The following is a 24,101-nucleotide window of genomic DNA, read 5'->3' as shown; positions in this document are numbered from 1 at the left end:
CAGGGAGTCTGCTTCTCCCTCTGACCCTCCCCCCTCTCATGTGCTCTCTCTCATTCTCTCTCTCTCAAATAAATAAATAAAATCTTTAAAAAAAAAATAAAATTAGTTTGAAATTAAAAGTTAAAGTTAAGAAATAATGACAATATTATTGGCAAAGTAGACATGTTTTGGTACAACTTTTCTGCAAGAAAATTTTGGCAATATCTATCAAGGGCTTTAAAAAGTTCATATCCTTTGACCCAAATATTCCACTTACATTAATTTATGCTAAGGAAATGAAAATATTTAATGGAGAATTATTTATAATAGCAGGAAATAAAACCTGTATGTCCAACAATGGAGGAATGGTTAAATAAATTAAACGACAGACTATAATGCAACATCATGCTTTTGAAAAATAACCAAAAACAAAGAAAAATGTTTCCAATATAAAGTTCAGTGAAAAAAGAGGAGCACATATCTGTGTACAAAATATAATCCTGATTGATATATTCTATATACCACACTAACCATCTGCAAAAAAGAAAATCAAAGTACAGTATGTACTGTCTTGTTTCTTTTCTAACTACCGCCCCCATACACAGTACCTTTATAAAATAGGAATATAGGGATCTTGCTTGCATGTTTTGTGCTTACAAGTTGAGAAAAAAATCAGGTTTTAAGAATTTTACTTTGTTATTGTTTTCTGTTTACATGGGCTTAGTAAGAAGTTATAGAGACAGATATGGAACTGAACCAAACCATTCCATTCCTAGAATTTGAGCATAACAGGCAGATTTCTGCATTTGAGCCTTAACATGTACTATAAAAAATGGCTGTATGACTCAATGATGGCTTTATGACTTAACTGTAACCAAGCATAATCTTCTGCAAGGTAAATATTTTCTCCAAATATGTGCGCTTACAAATGGAAAATATTCACTAGCAATTCTCCAAACAGTTCTTTCACAGAAGTTCCTCCAAATAAAGTTAATACTTCATTTTTTTCTAAAGATTTTATTTATTTATTTGAGAGAGAGAGAATGAGAGAGAGAGAGAGAGAGAGAGCATGAGAGGGGGGAGGGTCAGAGGGAGAAGCAGACTCCCTGCTGAGCAGGGAGCCCGATGTGGGACTTGATCCCGGGACTCCAGGATCATGACCTGAGCTGAAGGCAGTCGCTTAACCAACTGAGGCACCCAGGTACCCCTGAAGTTAATACTTTAAACCTTTTCCTAGGTGATAACTCTGGCCAATTAAGTACTATTATTTCAGAGAGCAGACATATTAGTCAACAAATAACTTATTAAAATAATTCTCTAATTGGGAATTTTTTATATCTCATAAAATAGTTCAGCAAGATACCAAATACAACAGTGAGGTACAACAGGCAATAGACTGGGATTTAAAAGACCTCCATTTATTTAACTGTGGAACCTTGGGCCAGTCACTTGAGATTCAAGTTTTCACCTTTCCAACTGAAATAATAGCTGCCAATTGTCTATTTAAAACGTCCTTGACTCTTTTACAGTCCATGTGTATTATATCAGGTAGTTGTCACAACAGTACTAATAAAGACCTAATATTATCTCCCACCTTATAAATAGGTAAACTAAAGTTCAGTATAGTTAAGTAAGGTTCCCAGTACAATCCAGCTTGTTCTCGATGATGAAGCTGGAATTGGAACCGAGGTTGGCCTGATTATAAAGCCTGTGCCCTTGGGACACCTGGGTGGCTCAGTCGGTTAAGCGTCTGAATTTTCTTTTCTTTTCTTTTTTTTCTAAGTAGGCTCCACACGGCATGGAGATCACGACCTGAGCTGAGACCAAGAGCTGGAAGCCTGAGTCACCCAGGCACCCCAGGCATCCATCCTACTCTTGATCTCAGCTCAAATCTTGATCTCAGGGTCCTGAGTTTAAGCCCCGTGGGTGTGGAGCCTATTAAAAAAAAAAAACAACAACCTGTGCCCTTAAGCTATATCACACTGACATTAAAAGGGACAATAACAATTAACTTCTAGACTGCCCTGAAGAGTTGTGGTAAAGAGAAGAAAAAACTTAAAATTTTCAGAGAAAATTCCCTCACATAGGATTCTCAATTTATTTGAAAATATAGATCTGTCATTCTCCACCCTGGCTCACATTAGAATCACCTGGAGAGTTAAAAAAAAAAAAAAAAAAATCTATCATGCCCAGGCCTCACCCCAGATCAAATGACAAAAAACTGTTTTTTAAAGCTCCCTAGGATTGGGAAACTGATTGAGGAGCTTCGATTAAACACCCAAGCCCACAAAAACAAAAAGTTCTGAGTTTGAATGACCTCTAGTTTCTAAGTTTTTTTTTTAATATGAAAGATACCACCCCCCCCTCCATTGTTCTCCTTCTCTAGGTCCAAGGTAGGAATAATTTTCATCTATCTCCATGTAAATAATCATGTTCCCTTTTTTTTTTGTTTTTGCTTTTCTTAAATGCCAAACAGCTTATGATAGCATGACCACTGAATTAGTCTGATTCCAGCTAAAATAAAATAATTTTAGCATTTCTGGCAGCCTGCCATTATCAGGTACACCTAGTAAGTTTTTATTAAGAACAGCCCGTGGTTGCTTAGAGGATCCAAGTTTGAGAGCCAGTGGTTTGGGTAAAGATTCTCATTTTAAAAATGAAGACAGTGAGGCCCACTGAGGTTGTAAACAATGCTTTAGCTGGGCACAGGCAGAATCAACACTCACGTCTTTCATTTTCAACCTAGATTTCTTGGACTACTACTCCAGGACTCAAATTATTATTGTTTCAGAATGCAGATACAAGTCAAGGATTCAGAGTTAATAAAATTAGTAACAATTTATCACTTCTTCAAGGTTATTCTCAAGTGAGTGAAATTTTTCTACTCTGAGTGTTTGATGGTCACGAATACAAAAACTACCAGTGCTGTTTGGCGCCACTCCCTTCATTCATACGAAAGCACAGCAGTTTTACCCTCCATTGCTTTTGCATCATCAGTGCAAACGTTGACAGAGTGAAAAGAGGAAATGTCTCAGTGTAATTATCACAACAGTTTTAACTTCACGAACCCCCGAAAGGGTTTCAGGGAACCCCAATGGTCTGTGCACTATACTATTGCTCTAAGGCAGTGTTTCTATGTACAGCAATGCTTAAATGTATGAACGGATGTGTGTATGCATATGTTAAAACCTCCGGGCTGGGGCACCTGGGTGGCCTAGTTGGTTAAGCATCTGACTTTGGCTCAGGTCATGATCTCAGGGTGCTGGGATCAAGCCCTGCATCATCTGCTTCTCTCTCTCCCTCTGCCCCTCCCCCTGATTATGCTCGCTCTCTCTCTCAAATAAATAAATAAAATCTTAAAAAAATAAAATAAAACCTCTGGGCTAACCTGGATTGAAATCCCAGATCCATCTTTTACTTATGAGTCATATGGCTTTGAGTGAATTATTTAGCCTGAGTCTCAGTTTCCTCAACTATAAAATGGGGATAATAACTGTGCCTACCTCATAGGGAAATCATAAGAATCAAATGATATTAATTTACATACAACATTCAGAATAAAGACTTACCCATAGTAACAGAATAACAAATGTTAAATATTACCATTAACTATTACTTCTCTTAAAAGTTTTAAAAGCTAAGCCATGAAAGTAGGTTTTCAGAGTAAACAGCAACAATGACCTCAGAACAATCTTCCCAAATAAGAATACCTGGTTCCGTTTACTCTCTTAAGAATGTTGCCATTATGCAACATTCATTACTGATCATTTTTTTTACTCAGTTTTAGATAGCCTAGTTTTCAGTATTATACCTATTTAATTTAAGCATATTACCTGATTTATTGACAAGTTGGTTAGTTCCTACAGTTATTACTTTGGGTATTGGTTGAGCTGTCAAAGATGGTGACATTTTCTGATTGTGATCATGCTTCTAGTGGAATGGTGACTAGCTATGATAGTCCACAATTCTAACTGGGTACTATAATATCCATTGCATCCCTGAGCTAATTATAGTTTCAGAAACACTTACAGGTTTAGACACGTTCTGAACAATAACAGAATTCTGTGAAGATTTAGATTCAGGATGAAATCTAGGCAAGGCAGCCACTGGATGTGATGTTGGATCTTTGCAGTGTTGACTTGTAGGCTTGAATGGATCAGTAACACCTGCATTTTAAAATTACACAACATATTGAATATTTTTCTATACAACCAATTTTGTTAAAATACTTCACTTTAAAATTAAAATGGTATAATACTATACCTTGAGTGAGTGTCTCATTCTTAATTCCCTTTGAAGATGAGCTGGGGTTACCTCTGTTCAAAATATCTACAAATATTATGTTTATTTTAAAACTCGTTATTTGAATTGAACATATATTTAGATAATAAAAAACTTTCCAAAAATATATCCACATACAACTAATAATTTAAGTATATTTCTTTCTCTTAGTGGTGACCCCAGATCAAACCCTTCCCCAATTCCCATGCCACATTCATACCCCCTAAAAGCCTGGAAGTTTCATTATGGGTAAGCTGGTCACATTATCTGTACCACTCCTCGTGAGTTCTGAGAGGGACACTACTGAAGACTGCAGACTAAATTTAATCTAGAGTTTACCAGAGTATCTCAAATCTACTACTATACCAAAAGTCAATTTGAGCCTGACATGACCCTATGAGTCAGTTTAAGATGCTCACTCCTGTACCCATGTAAACCCATAACTTCTAGGTTATTAAGGAATCAAATGAAAATTCGGAAGAGTAGAGATATGCCTAAAATTGCTAATCAGGAAAAGGTATATTTTAAAAATCCCATAAAACCTCAAAAAAAATTTCCTCTTCTCCTCCTAGTAGAAAAGAACCAGATCTCATAGATTAATTCCATAAAGTAAAGGGTCACACAAAAGTAGGGTTGTTTGATGATAATGGAAATTCAGTTCTCTAAAACTAGGCACTACAGAAGTTTCCTAGGAGAAAAATCTGCTCAAACAACTTGATATTGTTTTCATTCAGAAATTTAAAATAAGTATTTACTCAAGCCATTAAAGAGTTAAACCTATAGTACTTTGTTTTCATTCAGAAATTTAAAATAAGTATTTACTCAAGCCATTGAAGAGTTAAACCTATAGTACTTTGTGGTGACTGTAGTCTATCAAACACAACCTTTTACCATCCCCCCAACTTAATGATGGTTCTATATAAATATTTAGCTCATATTCCATATGCGAAAAATATTTTATGGCTCACACATAAAACATCAATAAAATCACCTAAATTTTGAGTTCATTTAGAAAAGAAATTTCACTGGGTCAACTTTCTTTTTGATAGAATCACTTAAAACTAACACACATTATTCAAGTTGAGTACTGTTAACAGTTATCTACAGTTGATATAAACCCAACCTGAACTGCCAGGCTTTCAATAAGATGATCTGAATAATAATTTGAAATATGATAATATTTTGGGATAAAAATAATCACAGCAACTAGGAAACAATATTTATAATATTCTGTTCCACTATCAGCAACAAACATGCCAACATACTTCATTTTATAATTGAAGTGACATTCCACTTAGCACCTCTCAATTTGCCACAGGAAATGATATTGAGAATTAAATTATTCTATCTCTGATAAAACTGAATAGAAGAGCTATTCGAAGTTTAGAGTCAAGAGAAGCAAAAACCGGGCTTTCAAAAAATTAAAAACTCCTCTCTTAACCACAATATTACGCACTGCCATGGTAGGTAAGAAAACACTGTTATGGCTGCCTACATTCTTTGCTAAATTCTCCTGGCTTAAAAAAAGTAAATATAATGGAAAAGAATCTATTTCCTCGTTCTCCCCTGAAATTCAGTATGTTGTTCCTCTGCACTTTACACATTTTTTATTGGACATTTTAACAAGTGTCATCAATATCTTCACTATAACATTATCACAATGGCAATTCTAACTCTAACTGAAATCTAACAATCTACAAAATTACTGAACGTGTTCTGCCAGAAAGCCATGAGGATTAAGTGTGCTAACCGCCTGCATTGTACCAGTACAGTAGCTAAAGACCAGACCCTCTTTCCTTCATGAATACAATCAGGAGTTGTTGGAAGATGCGTGTGGCCAGAAACTATAGCTCATGTTGGTACACATACCAGAGATTGTATAATCATGCAGTGCCTGTTCATTTTGTAGCCATGATTCAAGATGACACTGTGATGAGGCAGTTGTCTGGATGCGAGAACCCTCACCAGAGACTAACAAACTTACTCAGTATTCTGATATTTTAAGCAAAGCACTCCAAACACTTCCTATTCTAGGTGTGTTTGGACTTAAGGGAGAAAAAGAAAAATTAACAAACAGGTGAATAGGCTACTTAGCTCCAGTAAAACAAGATCGCCAATTTCAGAAGGCCTATAATGCTGTTGTAATCTTAACCTTTAGTTACCTTAGTTAACATTTCCCTTTTCTCTCAAATGATATTTTAACCTCTGACCTTACTCAAGTCCCCAACCATATCCTCCCTCTGATTCTCACAAATTCTTACTGATCTGTATGCTTCAACTCCTTACAGAATAACAAGGACACAGAAGACAGCTCACAGATTTTTCTATTAGGAACAGCAACTTATAAAACTTTACTTCACTGAAATAAATGCTTACTTGAAATGGCTGGTTTTGAACTTGATACCTCTCCAACAAAAATCAGCTCATCATCATCTTCATCCAGAATTTCTTCTACTTTCTTCTGCCATGGTTCCAGCTCTTCTTCTTCACATTCCATAAAGAGTTCTGCCATTTTTGGGTTATCTAATTTTCAAGAGAGAAACGCATCTTATTTTTTAAAAAACTTTTTGCAATGCATAGTATGATATTTAAGATATAGTTTAATAATCTCAATATTAATTACTGAATTGATATTTGCAGTCAGTACAACTCACCTCAGTCTCTAAGATCTAAACTAGTAAACTAGTAAAATTAAGCTAGCTGGCTAAGTAATAGACGACAGTAATTACTAGTAGTTGCCAATAAATTTTAAGAATAATCAAATCCAATAAAAACTTGAAACATAAAAAAAAGAATAATCAAACCCAGGAAAGAATATCCAATGGGAAAAAGATAGTCTCCTCAACAAATGGTGTTGGGAAAACTGGACAGCAACATGCAAAAGAATGAAACTGGACCACTTTTTTTTTTGAAGATTTTATTTATTTATTTGACAGAGAGAGAGAGAAAGCACAAACAGGGGGAGCAGGAGAAGGAGAAGCAGGCTCCCTGCTGAGCAGGGAGCCGATTCAGGGCTCGATCCCAGGACTCTGGGATCATGACCTGAGCCGAAGGCAGATGCTTAACCCACTGAGCCACCCAGGTGCCCCAGAATCTGGACCACTTTCTTACACCAAACACAAAAATAAATTGAAAATGGATGAAAGATGTGAGACAGGAAACCATTAAAATTCTAGAGGAGAACACAGGCAGTAATCTTTTTGACATCAGCTGTAGCAACTTCTTACTAGATATGTCTCCTGAGGCAAGGGAAACAAAAGCAAAAATAAACTACTGGGACTTCATCAAATTAAAAGCTTCTACACAGTGAAGGAAACGATCAACAAAACTAAAAGGCAACCTATGGAATGGGAGAAGATACTTGCAAATGACATACCTAATAAAGGGTTAGTACCCAAAATATATAAAAAACCGATACAACTCAAGACCCAAAAAACAATCCAATTAAAAAATGGACAAAAGACATGAACAGAGGGCCGCCTGGGTGGCTCAGTCGGTTAAGGTTGTCTGCCTTCGGCTCAGGTCATGATCCCAGGGTCTTGGGATCGAGCTCCGCATCGAGCTCTCTGCTCAATGGGGAGCCTGCTTCTCCCTCTCCCTCTGCCTGCCACTCTGCCTACTTGTGCTCTAACAAACAAATAAATAAAATCTTTAAAAAAAAAGATGGGGCGCCGGGGTGGCTCAGTCGGTTAAGCGGCTGCCTTCGGCTCAGGTCATGATCCCAGGGTCCTGGGATCGAGCCCCACGTTGGGCTCCCTGCTCGGCGGGGAGTCTGCTTCTCCCTCTCCCTCTGCCTGCCTCTCTGCCTACTTGTACTATCTCTATGTCAAATAAATAAATAAAATCTTTAAAAAAAAAGATATGAAGAGATATTTTTCCAAAGAAGACATATAGATGGCCAACAGACACGTAAAAACATGCTCAACATCAATGATCATCAAAGAAATACAAATGAAAACTACAATGAGATACCATCTCACACCCGTCAGAGGGCTAAAATCAAGAACACAAGAAACAACAGGTGTTGGTGAGGATGTGGAGAAAGGGTAACCTTCCTGCACTGTTTGTGGGAATGTAAACTGGTGCAGCCACTCTGGAAAACAGTATGGAGGTTCCTCAAAGGTTAAAAATAGAACTACTCATGATCCAGCAATTGCACTACTAGGTATTTACCCAAAGGATACAAAAATACTAATTCAAAGGGATACATGCACCCCTATGTTTATAGCAGCATTATCTACAACAGCCAAATTATGGAAACAGCCCAAATGTCCATCAACTGATGAATGGATAAAGAAAAGGTGGTATGTGTATACAATGGAATATTACTCAGCCATAAAAAGAATGAAATCTTGCCATTTGCAACAGTGTGGATGGAGCTAGAGAGTATTATGCTAAGTGAAATAAGTCAGAGAAAGACAAACACCATATGATTTCACTTATATGTGGAATTTAAGAAACAAAACAAATGAGCATAGGGGGGAAAAAAGAGAGAGAGGCAAACCAAGAAACAGACTCCTAACTCTAGAGAACAAACCGATGATTACCAGAGCGGGGTGGGGGGTGGCTTGGGGGTTTGGGAATGATGGTTGAAATAGGTGATGGGGATTAAGGAGTGCACTTGTGATGAGCACCAGGTGTTTTATGGAAGTGCTGAATCCCTATATTGTATACCTGAAACTAATATTACATTGTATGTTAATTAACTGGAATTTAAATAAAAACTTAAAAAAAGAATAATCAAATCCAATCAAAAGGAGTTTCAGTTTTATGAACAGAATATATCTATTAAAGGATTGTACCTAACTATATCTGAAAAAAAAAACCATAAACTTTTATGTTAACAAAAAGGAGGTAAGCTAAGAATAAGAGGCAACAGGTTGGAGATACACTAGAAAAACTGAACTAGGTTCATAAACACCAGGCACAGAGCAAAGCAGGGATGAAGTGCAAGAATGAAAATAGGGGACTTAAGTGAGGCTTATTCCATCCCAGGAAAGATTAGACATTTCTCACCTGAAGAAACTAAGCAAAGAACATACTGTGAATACCACCAGCCTACTAGTACTGACCAAGCATTCAGAGTTCTGAGGAAGCATTTTAGTGCCTCCTAAATATGGATAGACAACCACTGAATACCAGAAATATGACTAAACCTCCAATGTGAAAGACCAAAACAATAAAACAGATTAAAAGCTCTTAAAGAAAACAGAGATAGTACAGAATGCAAAAGTTATTAAAATGTAATTAACATTTTTAGAGAAATAAATGTTATAAAATGTTATAAAAATTATGTTATAAAAAGTAACATTCAGAAAATAAAAGTTTAAAAATAAGACAGCCAAAATTCAGTAAAAGAAAAACCCCAAAACACAAATGCCTAAGTTGAATAACTGTCCCATAAATGGAAATAAAAGACAAAAAATAGATATACACTAAATAGATGGGATTATTAGAAATCAATTTCAAAGGTACAATTCACCTAATAAAAGTTCCAGAAAAAGAGAAAAAATAAAGGGGATGTAATCAAAGGAAAAATACAAAAGAAATTTCTAGTTCTAAAGGACACAAATGTCCAGATTGAAAAGGCCTACCAGGACCCAGCACAAAAATCAAGGAAAAAAGTCTACAGTAGAGGAATCTCTCATGAGACTTGAGAATGCTGGAGAGGGAAACTATCCTAAAATCAGCATGAGAGAGAGTGAGTTAGAATAATGCTTTCAAAAGTATTAGTGAAAATAATTTTCAATTTAGAATTCTATACCGACCAGCCAAGGTTTTCATCAAGCATGAAGTACATATTCTTTCATCAAAAATAAAGATCACCAACATCACACAAAATTTACCCCCCCATTCACCCTTTCTTTCTTAGGAAGAATCCACCAAAATATGGGACTTAAGAAGGAGAAAGATACAGAATGCAGAAAACATGACATTCAATACAATACAAAGACAAAGGAAAAGTCCCAGGATAATAGCTGTTCAATAGGTCTAGATAACAACCAGCCAGACTAGGGCAAGAGAACATGACTCCCACGAGGAATGTCTCCAGGAGACCACAGACAGACACACACACACACAAAGATTCAAAAATTAAAATGTTAGATTACCTGGCAAGTTTTACCATGTAGAAAATTGAGTTAAGAGGCTACGGAAGGGGTTAAGAAGACTTGGCTATAGACTTTAATAAAATTTAGCAAATTCAGTCAACTATACTTCAATAAAAAATAAAATATAGCAAATTTTTAAAAATTAAAAATTTAAATATCTGGGTATATACAAAAAAGAAAAAGGGAATATATCCATAACATATTAATACCATAGCACTATACTCATCAGTGAACAATATTTATTATGGCCATTACAATAAAAACATTTAATATGATTTAACCAAAAACTGAGATATAAATGCAGTGGGAGATGCTTAGAGGGAGGGGTAAGTGTAAGAAAACTAAAATCATCATGTTCCGTTGATAGAAAAATTATTAGATAATGGCAAGAAAATGATGATTTAAGAGACAGGAGTATGTGTATGTGTTTTAAAAATTTAGAAATATGGAGGGGCGCCTGGGTGACTCAGTCAGTTGAACATCTGCCTTCGGCTCAGGTCATGATCCCAGGGTCCTGGGATCGAGCCCCACATTGGGCCTCCCTGCTCAGCGGGGAGTCTGCTTCTCCCTCTGCCTCTCCCCCCTCCCCCCCGGCTTGTGCTCTCTCTCTCTCTCACTCACTCTCTCTCAAATAAAATCTTAAAAAAATTTTTTTTTTAATTTAGAAATATGGAAATTATTAGGAAAAAAAGCTAAAATATTGAAAGTGAATGCCTTGCAAAAACAGGGAGTAACAGGCCCAGAACACATGCACACCACTCTCAAACTCTTACCCTTCAAGAAACTGTGGTTATGCAACTTTATAACTTTCAGATTATTTTTTAGAACTACACATGCATTGTTCTGCTTTTAAAAAAGTATTGAGGGGGGTGCTTGAGTGGCTCAGTTGGTTAGGCAACCGCCTTCAGCTCAGGTCATGATCCCAGGGTCCTGGGATCGAACCCCATGTCAGGCTCCCTGCTCAGTGGAGTCTGCTCCTCCCTCTCCCTTTGCCCCTCTCCCACTTGTGCTCGCACGCTCTCTCTCTCTCAAATAAATAAAATCTTAAAAAAAGTATTAAGGGAGCCCCTAAATTAATATAATAGCAATGGGGATGGATACAAGTGGTACTAGATATATGGAGTGAGATGTGGGTGGAGGAACAACTAAAAAGAAACAAAACAAAACAAAATAATAATTCCAGGATTCTGGCTTAGACAATAATCATCTGTTTTTCTTAGACAATGATATCTTTATTTTTTAAATGCAATCACTTCTAAAGGTAATTTTACTAGATTAAATGTCATTTCTAATTTTGACTCAAAATTTGTGTGTGAAAACAATGATTTGGGGATGGCTTACAAAGAAACACCATAACAAATAGGCACCATTTGGGTGCCTGGGTAGCTCAGTTGGTTCAAGCGACTGCCTTCGGCTCAGCTCATGATCCTGGAGTCCCAGGATGGAGTCCCACATCGGGCTCCCTGCTCAGTGGGGAGTCTGCTTCTCCTTTTCACCCTCCCCCCTCTCATGCTCTCTCTCATTCTCTCTCAAATAAATAAAATCTTAAAAAAAACCCAAATAGGCACTATTCTTTTAAAATTATTTAAAGTTAATTTCCTCATCTATATAGGTATGCCAAAATCATTTCTTGGCATAATGTTGTTTAATGTTTAGTGGTCTACTTACCATAAAACAAAACAAAACGAAAACCTTCTCACCCTTCCAAATGTAACCAGTTTTATGAACTTTCTTTTCTAACTTTACTTCGAAAACACATATACAGAATGGTCTAAGTCAAATAATTAAAAGAGTAACTCACAGTTTAGCATTTGCATATTCTGAATACTTGAAAACACCATCCTCATTGTGTCCCCTGGAGTCCTCCTTTGTAGGGTTTATTCTATCTAAAATATTCTTCCTCCTTACCTTATATTGTCCACGTTATTCATGTATAGTAGAAGGAGCATGGACTTGACATCAAATTGAATAGCTCAAATCTCCATTGCACCATTTCTAATCACGTGACTCTGGAGAAATTACTTGGATCTTGTTTTCTTACTTCTAATATGGGTACAATATCTACCTAATAGAAGTGGCAATGTAGACTGAGAAAAATGTCATATGAAGTACCTAACCTAACCTCAAGCAAATACTCAACAAAATCTTAATTCCCAACTCTTGGTTCAGTTACAACTTCCTCAATAAACCAGTAGACCTTGTTTTTCTTCCACCTTTTACTACATTGGCATTCTATACCATATAGTTCAAGATTTACTATATATAATTTCAAATTGCTCGCTATTTCTTAATGTGTTTTTTTTTTTTTTAAGTCGGCTCCACACCTAATGTGGGGCTTGAGCTCATGACCCTGAGATCGAGTCAGATGCTCTACTCACCGAGCCACCCAGACACCCCTCTTAATGTGTGTTTCTTTACTGTACACGTCTAACACCAAAGTAAGATCCAAAGGAAGAGTGAAGAACTTATTTTCTTCTTCCTTTGTATCTCCTCCTATACATAGTAGTCTACTGGATAAGCATCAGCACTTAATATGACAATCAGTGAACTAAGAAACTAGGCAGTCAGGCAATGCCAAATTTAAAAAAAAATGAGGGACACTCATGTATACAGATAATAAAAAAAATAATTTATATCTATGTTGATACCATGGTCTTGATACCATGTCTGACACATAGATCTTCCTCATTCTTTTTAACGGGGTACTACCATTGTCAATATATTCAAGATAGATTGTTGAGTAAAAAAATTTTAAAGGCACATAATAGCATATATAGTATGGTCTTATTTAGAAATTTTTTGACTATGCATAGAAGAAAATTTGTGGGTGGGGGGATGGGATAACTCAGTGATGGGCATTAAGGATGGAGGACATGTGATGTGATGAGCACTGGGTGTTATACTGAACTGATGAATCATTGAACATTGTATAAAAAACCAATGATGTATTATACCTTGCCTAATTGAATTTAAATTTAAAAAAAAAAAGAAAAAAGCTTGTGATTATGTGTACCAAACCAATAATAGTAGTTATCTCTGGAGATCAGGAAGAAACACTTCATTTCTACTTTACTGACATTTTTATTGTATATTTTCTTTTTTACTATGAGCATGTATTACTTTAATAAATTTAAGTGTTCTTTTAAAATGTGCATACTTCTGTTTCTTTTACCTTTTCTCATGAAGGAAGGTCATCAGTACAAAAGCCACGCATACTAGTATCACTTGCAGCAGGAATACTTACTTTTTGATTGAAAAGGGTTGTCGTCGTCCATCAAGTTGCAGAGTCACCTAAGCACCAACACATGACATCAATCAATTTTATGAGTTACTTTAACACCAAATATTGAAACATGAAACTTGGGATTCAGAAATCTTTGGGTCTAATTTTGATCTCCAGCAAACTCACCATATGACTCCAGAGAAGATAGCAAGTTAAGTCTTAGTTTTCTGCCCTATAAGATAAAGATACCTACTATTAGGGTGGATTTGTTCAATGCATTCACATTTAATCATTTTCTCCTACAAAGAGCTTACCTTTTGAGTTTGATATGTTTGATATACATATGCTACTGACTTTACCTAATTGTAAATGCAAATTTAGTAAATAAAATGCTGAAATGTATTAAGCATTTATTACTCGAAGAAATCTGATGGACTGTTAAATTACAAATAAGTTTTGAAAAGCACCTTTGTGTAAATATGAGTAATCACCTTGTACTACATGTTTTAGTCAATCTCAATTTTGAAATGCTAAGTGACATTAATCTTTAACCGTTACTTATTCTCCATATTTCAGAAATAAATGTAATTATTACAAGAAAACACATACAAAAAAGTTTTAGTTTATATATTTTTATTTCTTATTAACACTAACTGCAAGGAATAGAAAATCAGTTGGATAAACTTCATCATAGATTAATTCATTAAAAAATAATGACTCATTGCCTTCTGTGCTCAAAGTGATGTTCTCAGTTCTAGGGAAAAAATAAGATGAATAAATCATAGTCCTTGCCTTCAGAAGATTATAGTCTAATATATCTACAGTTCTTTGGGCTTTTAAAAAAGCTGTTGTATTAAACATTATCAAAAATTGTTTTTGAATTGCTTTCTTTAAAGCAGGAATTCACATTTGTCTTTATTTTCAGACTGATAAAAGCAAGCTTTCCTGCTTTTTCCAATTCCAAATTATTTAGACTGAATTAGGCCAAAGGAAAAAACGTACTTTAACTCCAGAAGAAGTTACTGGTATGAATGTTTGAATTACTATCACAAGGATCTCAAGTGAATTCTGTACTTAAGTAAATGTCCTGAGGTTTGACTATTCAAATCTCTTTAACTCAATTATTTGAATAGTTACTATTTCTCCCTAAACTAGAATTAAGGTAATGCATATGTCAAGTAGAAAAATATATGTCAATTCTTGCTCAGTATTAAAGACCTACTGCCACTAGGAACACAAGTTTTTTTTAAGAGTCACAACTGCATAGCCTATGGAGATTCATGTATAACACTTTTATTAAATGCTCACATAAAATATCTATTAGCACAAATAGCCTAAAATTAGTACTAAACATACATGTAGTTTATATAAACAAGTCATATCCACTGCCTATGACTACAGAGATGAATTCTGAGGCCTGTAACAGCCACCAAGGAGCTTCAATTGGTACATTTATAAACACTCTAAAAAGTCAGAAATCTTCAGATGCCATTGGAACCATAACTTCATCTAAAGCTGCACTATCCAATAAAGTAGTCAAGCCCTCCAAAACTATCACCACAAAAAAACTCTCAAGTCATAATTTCAGAGTTCTGGTGACAATGCAAGGAATTATATGGGAGAGTAAGTCATCTGTCAAAGAAATGGAATACCCAGCAAAACGTGCAATGAGGATCTTAAAGCTCCCATAATAGCAGCTCCAGAGGGTCTCTAGGTTCTGCAACTCAGAGCTGGCACCAAAATAGGCAGAACAGAAAAGAACTCTCCACTTCAGCTATTGACTTAGGTAGAGATACTATGCCCATGTTAGTACACTGTTCCTATGAGGGAAAAATGAATTCCAAGTAACTAATGAAAGACCTCTTGGAATACAATCCGGTTTTTGGAGACGGCCTGTATAAATAATTATAACTACTATTTAGATATTTTATGGTTTCAGTTTCTATATATTTAAAATTCACCTATCTTTTAAGAGTTCAATTCTACAAAATTTTCAAAAAATGTTAATAGATTAAAATAGTTAAAATGGTAAATTGTATGTTCTGTGCATTTCGTGCCTACTAGGATGGCTATAATAAAAAAGGCAGATAATAACAAGTGTTGGCAAGGATATGGAGAAATTGGAACCCTCATACACTGCTGGTGGGAATATGAAATGGTGCAGACACTGTGGAAAATACTTTGGCAGTCACTCACAAAGTTATACATAGTTACCATATGACACAGCAATTCCACTCCAAGTGAGAGAGAATTGAAAACATATGCCCATACAAAAACTTATACACGGGAATGTGCATAGCAGCATTATTTATAATAGCCAAAAAGTGGAAACAACCCACATGCCTAACCGATGAATGGATAAACAAAATGTGATATACCTATACAATGGAATAATATTCAGTCATAAAAGCAATAATACTGATACATACTATAACATGGATGAACCTTGGGAACATACTAAGTGAAAGAAGCCAGTCAAAAAGACCATGTATTATATGACTTCATTTACATGAAATGTCCAGAAATGGCAAATTCATAAAGACAGAAAGTACAGTAGTGGTTGCTTAGGGCTGGGAGGGTTGGGGGTAAAGTGGGGAGTGACTCCTAGTGGATATGGGGTTTCTTTTGGGGGTGATGAAAATGTTCTAAATTGACTGTGGTGATGGTTACATGCCACTGTGAATATACTAAAACCATTAAATTGTATACTTCAAATGGCTGAATTGAATGTTATGTGAAATTTTTAAAGATTAGTTATTTTAGAGAGAATAAGAGCATGGGGTGGGGAGGGGCAGAGAGAGAGGGAGAGAGAGAGAATCTTGATCAGACTCCCCACTGAGCATGGAGCCCAATGCCAGGCTCAATCCGATCCCAGGACCCTGAGATCATAACCTGAGCCAAAATCAAGTCGGACACCTAACCAACTGAGCCACACAGGGGCCCCTATTATGTGAATTTTATCTTAATAAAGCTGTTAAGAAAATAATAAGTTGGTAGGATATAAGCCTGGGAGTAATGGAGTCACTATGTGGAGAAAGAATGTCTAAGAAAGAAACCAACAAAGAAAATGGAAAAGCCTTAAGATTCTGGGGTAGAGAAAGAGTAGGGTAGGGAGATATTCAAGTTCTGATAATACCATTAAATACCTGAAGCTAGCCATGCTTGAAGTTAATTAACTATTAAGACTTTTCAATTAAGAGGAGGAATAATTGTTCATTTCTGGTTTAATCCACCTTGAGCGAGGTTTCTGGTACTTGCATCCAAGAGTAATAATACACTTACCAGTGGCTTATTACCCCCATATTTTTCAAACTAATAGACCTCTGGGGAAAAGATAATATTGCGGATGGTGCAGGAGTGCTCTATCTAAAACAATATATTGTTTTGCTATCTAAAAACTTTCAAATATACAATACAGTCTTATTAACTGTAATCACCATTCTATAAATTACATCTCCAAGGCTTATATTACTGGAAGTTTGTACCTTTTGGCCATCTTCACCAAATTCGTCCATCCCACACCCCAGCTCTGGCAACCACCAATGTGTTCTCTGTATCTATAAGTCCCCCCCCTTTTTTTAAGATTCCACATGTAAGTGAGATCATACAGTATTTGTCTTTCTGATTTATTTCACTTAGCATAAAGCCCTCAAGGTCCATGCATGTCATGAATGGCAGGATTTCCTTCCTTTTTATGGCTGAATAATAGTCCATTTTATATTTATACACCAAATTTTCTTTATCCATTCATCCAATGATGGACACTTTGGTTGTTTCCATGTCTTGGCTATTGTAAATAATGTTGCAATGAACATGGGGATGCAAATATTATTTCAAGTTAGTGTTTTCATTTTCTTCAGATAAATACCCAGAAGCAGAAATTGTTGGATCATATCAGTACTGCTGTTTTTGTCTGTCTTTACTACTGCATTTTCATCAAGTACTATCACTTTTACTGCTGCTGGCTAATAACAAACTAAAGAACATAGGAAGAAAATATCTAAATGATGCATTTGCACTAAATGGACAAATGACAGTATGGTTAGCTATAAAAATGATGGTATTTAAAAGATTCAAATAGAAAAATCTTGCCATTGTTTAGATAGGTATGAAAAATGCAATACAAGTAGGCAGTGACTTTGTTTCATCAAAATGTATATTCACTCAATGTATTAAAGTTAATTCCAATAGCATTGATTTTATAGTTTTGATTTTGTTTTATGATTGTGTAAGAGCTGTAGAAATATTTTAAACATTTTAAGTAGGAAGATGTCTATGAAAATGTTTTCTTATAACAGAAATTAATTGCTACGGTACTCAAATGCAAGGAACACTGGATTATACCTTAATTCCTTAGACAATTTCATTGACACCTAAACAATTCAAACTCTCAAACCAGGTTTTGGGAACAAATCACATATAGTTTAGAAGGAAAACTTAGGCTCATCATCTTTTTTTTGTTTGTTTAAGAAATTTTTATATTGTGGGAATTATTTTTTTGCAAGTCTGAACACATGAAGTCCTGGCATATTTTGAGAAGATATTTAATAACTTTCCTATTTCCCCCTTATTTTATTTAGGTTTTCATTTTTTTTCCCTCTGTCGACATTCAGATTTCATCTATTTGTGGAAAGTAGCTAGTTGACACTACAACTGAAGTTCATTAGCATAATACTTTGCCAAGATTGCTTATATTTTAAAACATTTTCTTTTATGTTAGTTTTTTGGGTGGGGTGCTATAAAATTTACTTTCCGCAAAGTAATTGTTATATCATACTCAAGGTAAAGATTTTACCTATAAGAATGTTTTTATTGCACTTCATATGTAGAAGGCATAATCTGCAAAAAAGGCTAAAATAAATGGCTTTTCAAAGCCAAATTATATAATAAATATTTTATGTAAGTTTCATAAGATATTCTATAATCACCAATTACTAAAGTAATCTCAGGAAGTATTATTAATTAATTCACATTTTATAGGGATAAAACATCCACTGTGGAAAATGTCAAGTAAAAGAGTAGAGTACAATGATGAAAACACTTGACATAGGGGCTGAATAACTGGGAATTTTGAATCTACCACTTTCTGATTGCCAAACCTACAGGATGTTTAATCAACCTCTCTGAGCTTAGTTTTACTACCTGTAAAGTAAAAACAGTAGTTATCTTCCTTGCAGCACTATTAGGAAGATTAAATAAAGCACAAGAAAAATTATTGTACCGTACTTTACATTATTTTACTCAACTTTTCCTTCTTTACTGGAAGTCATATTACAAGTTGATGAATATAAACACTAAAGGAAAACAAAATCCTAGTTCATGTAAAGAACTGCTAAGATATTGTCACCAATAACGTACACCAGACCAGTAGTTCTCCAGCTTTTTGATCTCAGGATGTCTCAGGACCTCTTTGCATTCTTAAAACCTGAAGACCCAAATGAGCTTGTTTATATGGATTATATCTATTGATATTTACCATATTAGAAATTGAAAACGAGAAAAAATTAATTAATTAATTAATTAATTTATTTATTTAAAGTAATAATAAGCCCATTACATGTTCATATAAATATTTTAATGAAAATAACTATTTTCTAAAACAAAAAATTTAATGAGAAGAGTGGCACTGATTTACATTTTTGCAAATGTCTTTAATATCTGTTTAATAAAAGACAGCTGGATTCTTTTATCAGCTTCCGAAATGTATCTTTTTTCTAAATATATACAAAGAAGTACACCATGTTTCAATCCTTATTAAGTATCTAATAAAGTTGATTTCACTATTTCTTTATTTTTATGTAAATTATTTGTAAAAGGACTTAAAATATAAAAAATAAAATAAATGGTCCATTTTATCCAGATGATACATAGGGATCACTATTTTCCTTGACATATTGAGGGTTAATAAAACCACTCCTTAAAATAAAACTGCTTTGCAGAGAATGAATCAAAAACACATTTTTGATACAAATTACTGAGTGAACCATGTCTTCCTGAGTCATTATTTAAAACCTTATAAAAACCAAACATTTTCAAGTCCCTCTCTGAAGCGGGAGGACAGAAAAAATATTCAGCGTTATATATTTAATTACTGAATATATCATAAATATTTCTGTTCTTTGAAAAGTTACTTTTGAAACAACAAACTATGTTTTCAATATGTTTCCTATATCCAGTCACTAAAACTATGGATTACTTTCTATTCACAAAAATCACTTTTCAGCTAAGTATTTTTCCTGTCCAATTAGTATAACAACAGCAACAACAATTTTTTTGATATGGTTCTAAATGTCCTCTTGAATAAAGAAAACAAATGGTAGAGAAGCAAGGATACTGAATTATATACTCTTTCCACTGAAGTCTCCTTTTCTACTAAAAATGCTGGTGCTGGGTAGTAAAACACTGGGATGAAGAAATCAGATTGGACTAGAAAACTTAAGTGAGGAAAATGGGTTGAACAGGGAAGCTGAAATTTGGAGCCCTTCAACATCACAACTTTTTCTGATGGAAAAATGAGCTACTGGAAGAATGGGCTATTCTTCAACATTTCAACATGCTTGGAAATAATAACGATATCATTTAAATACTAAAAAGTTGAAAAGATATTAAGTCTTAAAAATGAAAATATAAAGGAAAGGGAAATTGAAAAATAGCTCCTATATTTTTTTAGGTGAGTGTCCTTGCTTATTCTCCTTGACCACCTCATTCCCATTAGAAGTGGGGCATGATGCAGTGAACTGAGCATTGGAGAAGTCAGAAGACCTAGGTTCAAGAACTGGTTCTATCACTTCCTATCCAAGTCGCCTCAGGGAAAGTCTTCTCCTTGAGGCTGTCTTCTCACCTTCTAAACAGTTCTACCAACACTCCACAGCTCACCTTAAAAGGACCAATTATCAATGACTATACAAATGAAAGACGCAATTATAGCGGAATCTGTACCGATGTTAAAGCACCAAGGGCACACAGTCCTAACTTAATTTTATAAGCAAACCAGTTCCCTCATAAGCTCAGTAAAGTTTCTGCTTAAGGAGACAGCTTGAGTTTTTACAGTAACCCCCAAATCAGGACATCTCACAAATGCTAAGAGGAGACTTTTGTAGTTTGAAACTCTATTTCTTGGTTTCAATTTTATTTTTAATGGCACACAAACACATTAAAATTCAGTCCAAACCAGAAAACAATAAAGGCAAAATTTAAGTTCACAGATTTAAAAAAAACAACTAAAAAATCTTTGCAAACAAAGACAATCCCTTAGATGAAGATCTCCTGTGCTTGCAGAACCTGGCTCACTTGACATTTTCTTCTATGATTTCTCCTTTAAAAAAGCATTAAAACTGAGGTAACTTAAGAGGAACTCCCTCTGTGTCTAGAGAAGGATAAAACCTCAAAATGAAATAATTTTTTCCATCCAAGCAAAACGTGCAAAGCTGTTAAAAAATTGTGTATCTAACTCCACGTTTCTCCTTAGGGCTCTTCTCTTCTAAACAATAACTGAATGGAGCACGATTTCTACAACGAGCAGCACAGTCCCTTTGGCAAGAACAAGGGTATCAGCACTGAATGACCAGTAACCTGGATGGGGGAACCGGGACTGAAAGGAGGGGCCCAAGAGGCTCAGAAGCCAGAAAGTTCAGAACCTTCTGTGGTCTCTTAAGACTGAAGAGACTTGAGGGTGGGCGGGTCTCACCAAACATTGGTATCAAATATACAAAAGACCAAAGGGAGTTGCCTCCTGAAAGAAAAGCCAAAACCAGGCTGAGGACTGACAAGACGCACAGGCCCCGGGTGGTGAGGAGGCAGCGGCGGCGGCCCGCCCGGCCAACGGCCTGAGCGGGCCGCCAAACCCAGCCGCCGAGCAGCTACCTTTCCGAGATCCCTCCCCCGCCGGGGCTGGCGCAAGATGGTGGCCCACCCGCCACCGCGCCGCCAAGTTCGTCCCCTCCCCCGCTCCCTGGGCGATCCTAGCAACACACACCGGCATCCGGACCCTCAACCTGCCCCCCCTCAGAGCCGAGCCGGCGCCGCCACCCTCAGAGCGATGCGGCCACGGCCGTGTGGCAGAGCCGCTGCCGGCTTCAGCGAGAAGCAGGCGGGGGCGGGGGATCACTTACCGTGAGCAGAGCAGGTCGCCCTGACTGGGACTCGAAGGAGGAGGAGAAAGAGGAGGAGGAAAGGGAGGAGCGCGAAGACACTAGGCGGCGGCCACAGAAACCGTGGCGGCCGCGGCGACTCCCAGCGCGGAATGAGCGCCTCAGACCAAGGCAAAAGTATATAACTACGCGCACTGCCTCATGGGTGGACGCCAACTCCTCCCCCCCCCCCCCCCCCCCCCGGTCCGTGCACATCCGGGTTTCTTTTCTAACCGACCGGGAAGGGCGGCGCGGACATGTGCGTGGCCTTACACTTTCTCGAAGGCAGAGGCACTCTGGCAGTGCACTCTGGGCCACGGGCTGCGGGGGGAGGGCCGGGGTAAGGGTCCCACGCTGATGACGATCTCCTCAGTGAATCCATTGTTCAAACTGAGTTGCAGTCTCGAAATTTGGGCTGCCCACCTTGAAAATGTGAATTCCGGGTCTTCTTTGAGTGTAAGAGACAGGAACACCAATAAAAATTAGTACTGTACCTGAGAGGCAAAGACATAAACCAGATGAGTAAAAGGAATAAAAGTCCGATTATTTGAATTATTGGTTAATTTCACCAAATTTGTTTTAAATAATATAACTTCGCTTGTAACTCCGTTAGTCTCGTCATATAGATGTCTATAATAGTTATTAAAATGTTAAGAAAAATATACATTTACAATAAAAACATTTGCCAAGATACTGCTTGCACAAACATTTTCTAAACATGTGTGTTCTGAAGAGTAAAAAAATTTCTTCTCCCAATAGACCTTCAGAAGGTCTATGGCACTAGGGGTCCCGCTCTCAAATTACCCAGACTTAAAATCTTGCTTCATTAGTTCCTGAACACACACGTAAGTTCAGTCAGTCACTGAATCCTACCAATTCTTCTATTTGAGTTAGTTTCTTCTTTCTCATCTATACTACCCTTTGCTACTGGTCCTGAAAATAAGCTTTACAAGAAAAACAGAATAATCAAAATCACAAATATGGGAAGTTAAAAGTTCCAAAATCTTGGGGCATTCATAGATTCCTCCCCACTTCTGGACAGGCTAATAGGAAAGCCCAGTGCCTTCTCATTTGTTGTCAGTGGGAAATTTAAAACTCGCAACTCTCCAGCTGGCCTCTTCCTTTGGTGCTGATGAGACATTTAAAACTGTCAAATCTGCAGCCTGCCCACCATCTCCTTTGGCACAGGCATGAAATTTAAAACTTGCAAATCTACAGTCCGTGAAGGGAAGCTTTTCCCCAGTCCCATCCTCTAGACCCTAAAGGCCCAGCATACTTTCTCTTCCTCTCACAAGCCAACCCAGACCTGTTTGCTTTCCTGCTCTCCAGGGAGGTTCCTTGAGTAATAAAATTTCTTTCAGGGCACCTGGGTGGCTCAGTTGGCTAAGCGTCTGCTTTTTGCTCAGGTCATGATCTTAGGGTAATGGAATTGAGCCTGGTGTCCAGCTCCCTGCTCGATGGGGAATCTGCTTCTCCCTCTTCCTCTGATGCTCCCACCCCCCACCCCCCACTCCTGCTCTCTCTCTCTCACATAAATGAATAAAAATCTAAAGTAAAATAAAATAAAATAAAATTTGTAATTCTCCCTGTGTATAGAGGGTAATGAGCCTCCACATCCAATCTAAAATTAGGAGGGGGGAGGGTCAAATTGCCTCAGTGGGATAATCAGAAAACATTTATAAACCAAATCAAAATTCCAATCCAGGTTATTCTTTCTTCGTGGAAAATATAACAACCAAGAAGACCAGAAAACCCTGGTCAGCAAATTTTCTCTCAAAAGGAAATGTACACAGAAGCCAAACTATAATAAAAAGGATGCCTGGTGAGAATGGAGTCAACACATGGGAAATTGTTTGAATGGTTGACTCTCCTTAAAACTCCTCCTCAAGCTTCTAGAAAACCAGTCTGTTGGTTCTGTTGATTAACTGGCCACTGGTTATTTTTTCTCTTTTCAAGACTGCCATTAAATGAGGAGTTACTCCTATATAGCCTTTTTGGGGCAATTTTAAAAATCGAGATACTCACATAAAAAACTCACCATTTTAAAGTGTACATTACAGGGTGGCTCGGTCAGTCGGGCGTACATTACTCACATAAAAAACTCACCATTTTAAAGTGTACATTACAGGGTGGCTCGGTCAGTTGGGCGTCTGCCTTCGGCTCGGGTCATGACCTCGGGGTCCTGGGATCGAGCCCCACATTGGGTTCCCTGTTAGGTGGGGAGTCTGCTTCTCCCTCTCCCTCTACCCTTCTCTCTGTCTCTCTCTCAAGTAAATAAATAAAATCTTAAAAAAAAAAATTAAAGTGTACAACACAGTGGTTTCTAATATATTCACAATATTATGTAACCATCATCACTATCTAACTTCAGAACATTTC

The 24,101-nt window shown here is 36.6% G+C and overlaps 1 protein-coding gene across 3 annotated transcripts in view; it reads right to left on the bottom strand.

Annotated features, from left to right (window-relative positions):
* The window catches only part of ZNF280C (zinc finger protein 280C), a 61,744-nt gene extending 39,908 nt beyond the window's left edge, over positions 1-21,836 (bottom strand). For 2 of the 3 annotated variants that reach the window (XM_032428306.1, XM_032428308.1), the window contains exons 1-6: positions 21,705-21,836; positions 13,780-13,825; positions 13,615-13,661; positions 6,637-6,783; positions 4,243-4,308; positions 4,009-4,145 (exon numbers count right to left, since the gene is read on the bottom strand). In XM_032428306.1, coding sequence (XP_032284197.1) covers positions 4,009-4,145; positions 4,243-4,308; positions 6,637-6,783; positions 13,615-13,645 — 381 coding nt within the window. In that variant the 5' untranslated portion in view covers positions 13,646-13,661; positions 13,780-13,825; positions 21,705-21,836. Of the gene's footprint in view, positions 1-4,008; positions 4,146-4,242; positions 4,309-6,636; positions 6,784-13,614; positions 13,662-13,779; positions 13,938-21,704 lie in introns of those variants that run through there. The other variant, XM_032428307.1, reaches the window with a different exon arrangement.
* Positions 21,837-24,101: the final 2,265 nt, after the last annotated feature.

This window comes from Phoca vitulina, unplaced genomic scaffold, assembly GCF_004348235.1.
Source record: "Phoca vitulina isolate PV1807 unplaced genomic scaffold, GSC_HSeal_1.0 scaffold39, whole genome shotgun sequence".
Taxonomy (NCBI): Eukaryota; Metazoa; Chordata; class Mammalia; order Carnivora; family Phocidae; genus Phoca; species Phoca vitulina.
This window is presented reverse-complemented; position numbering and strand designations above follow the sequence as displayed.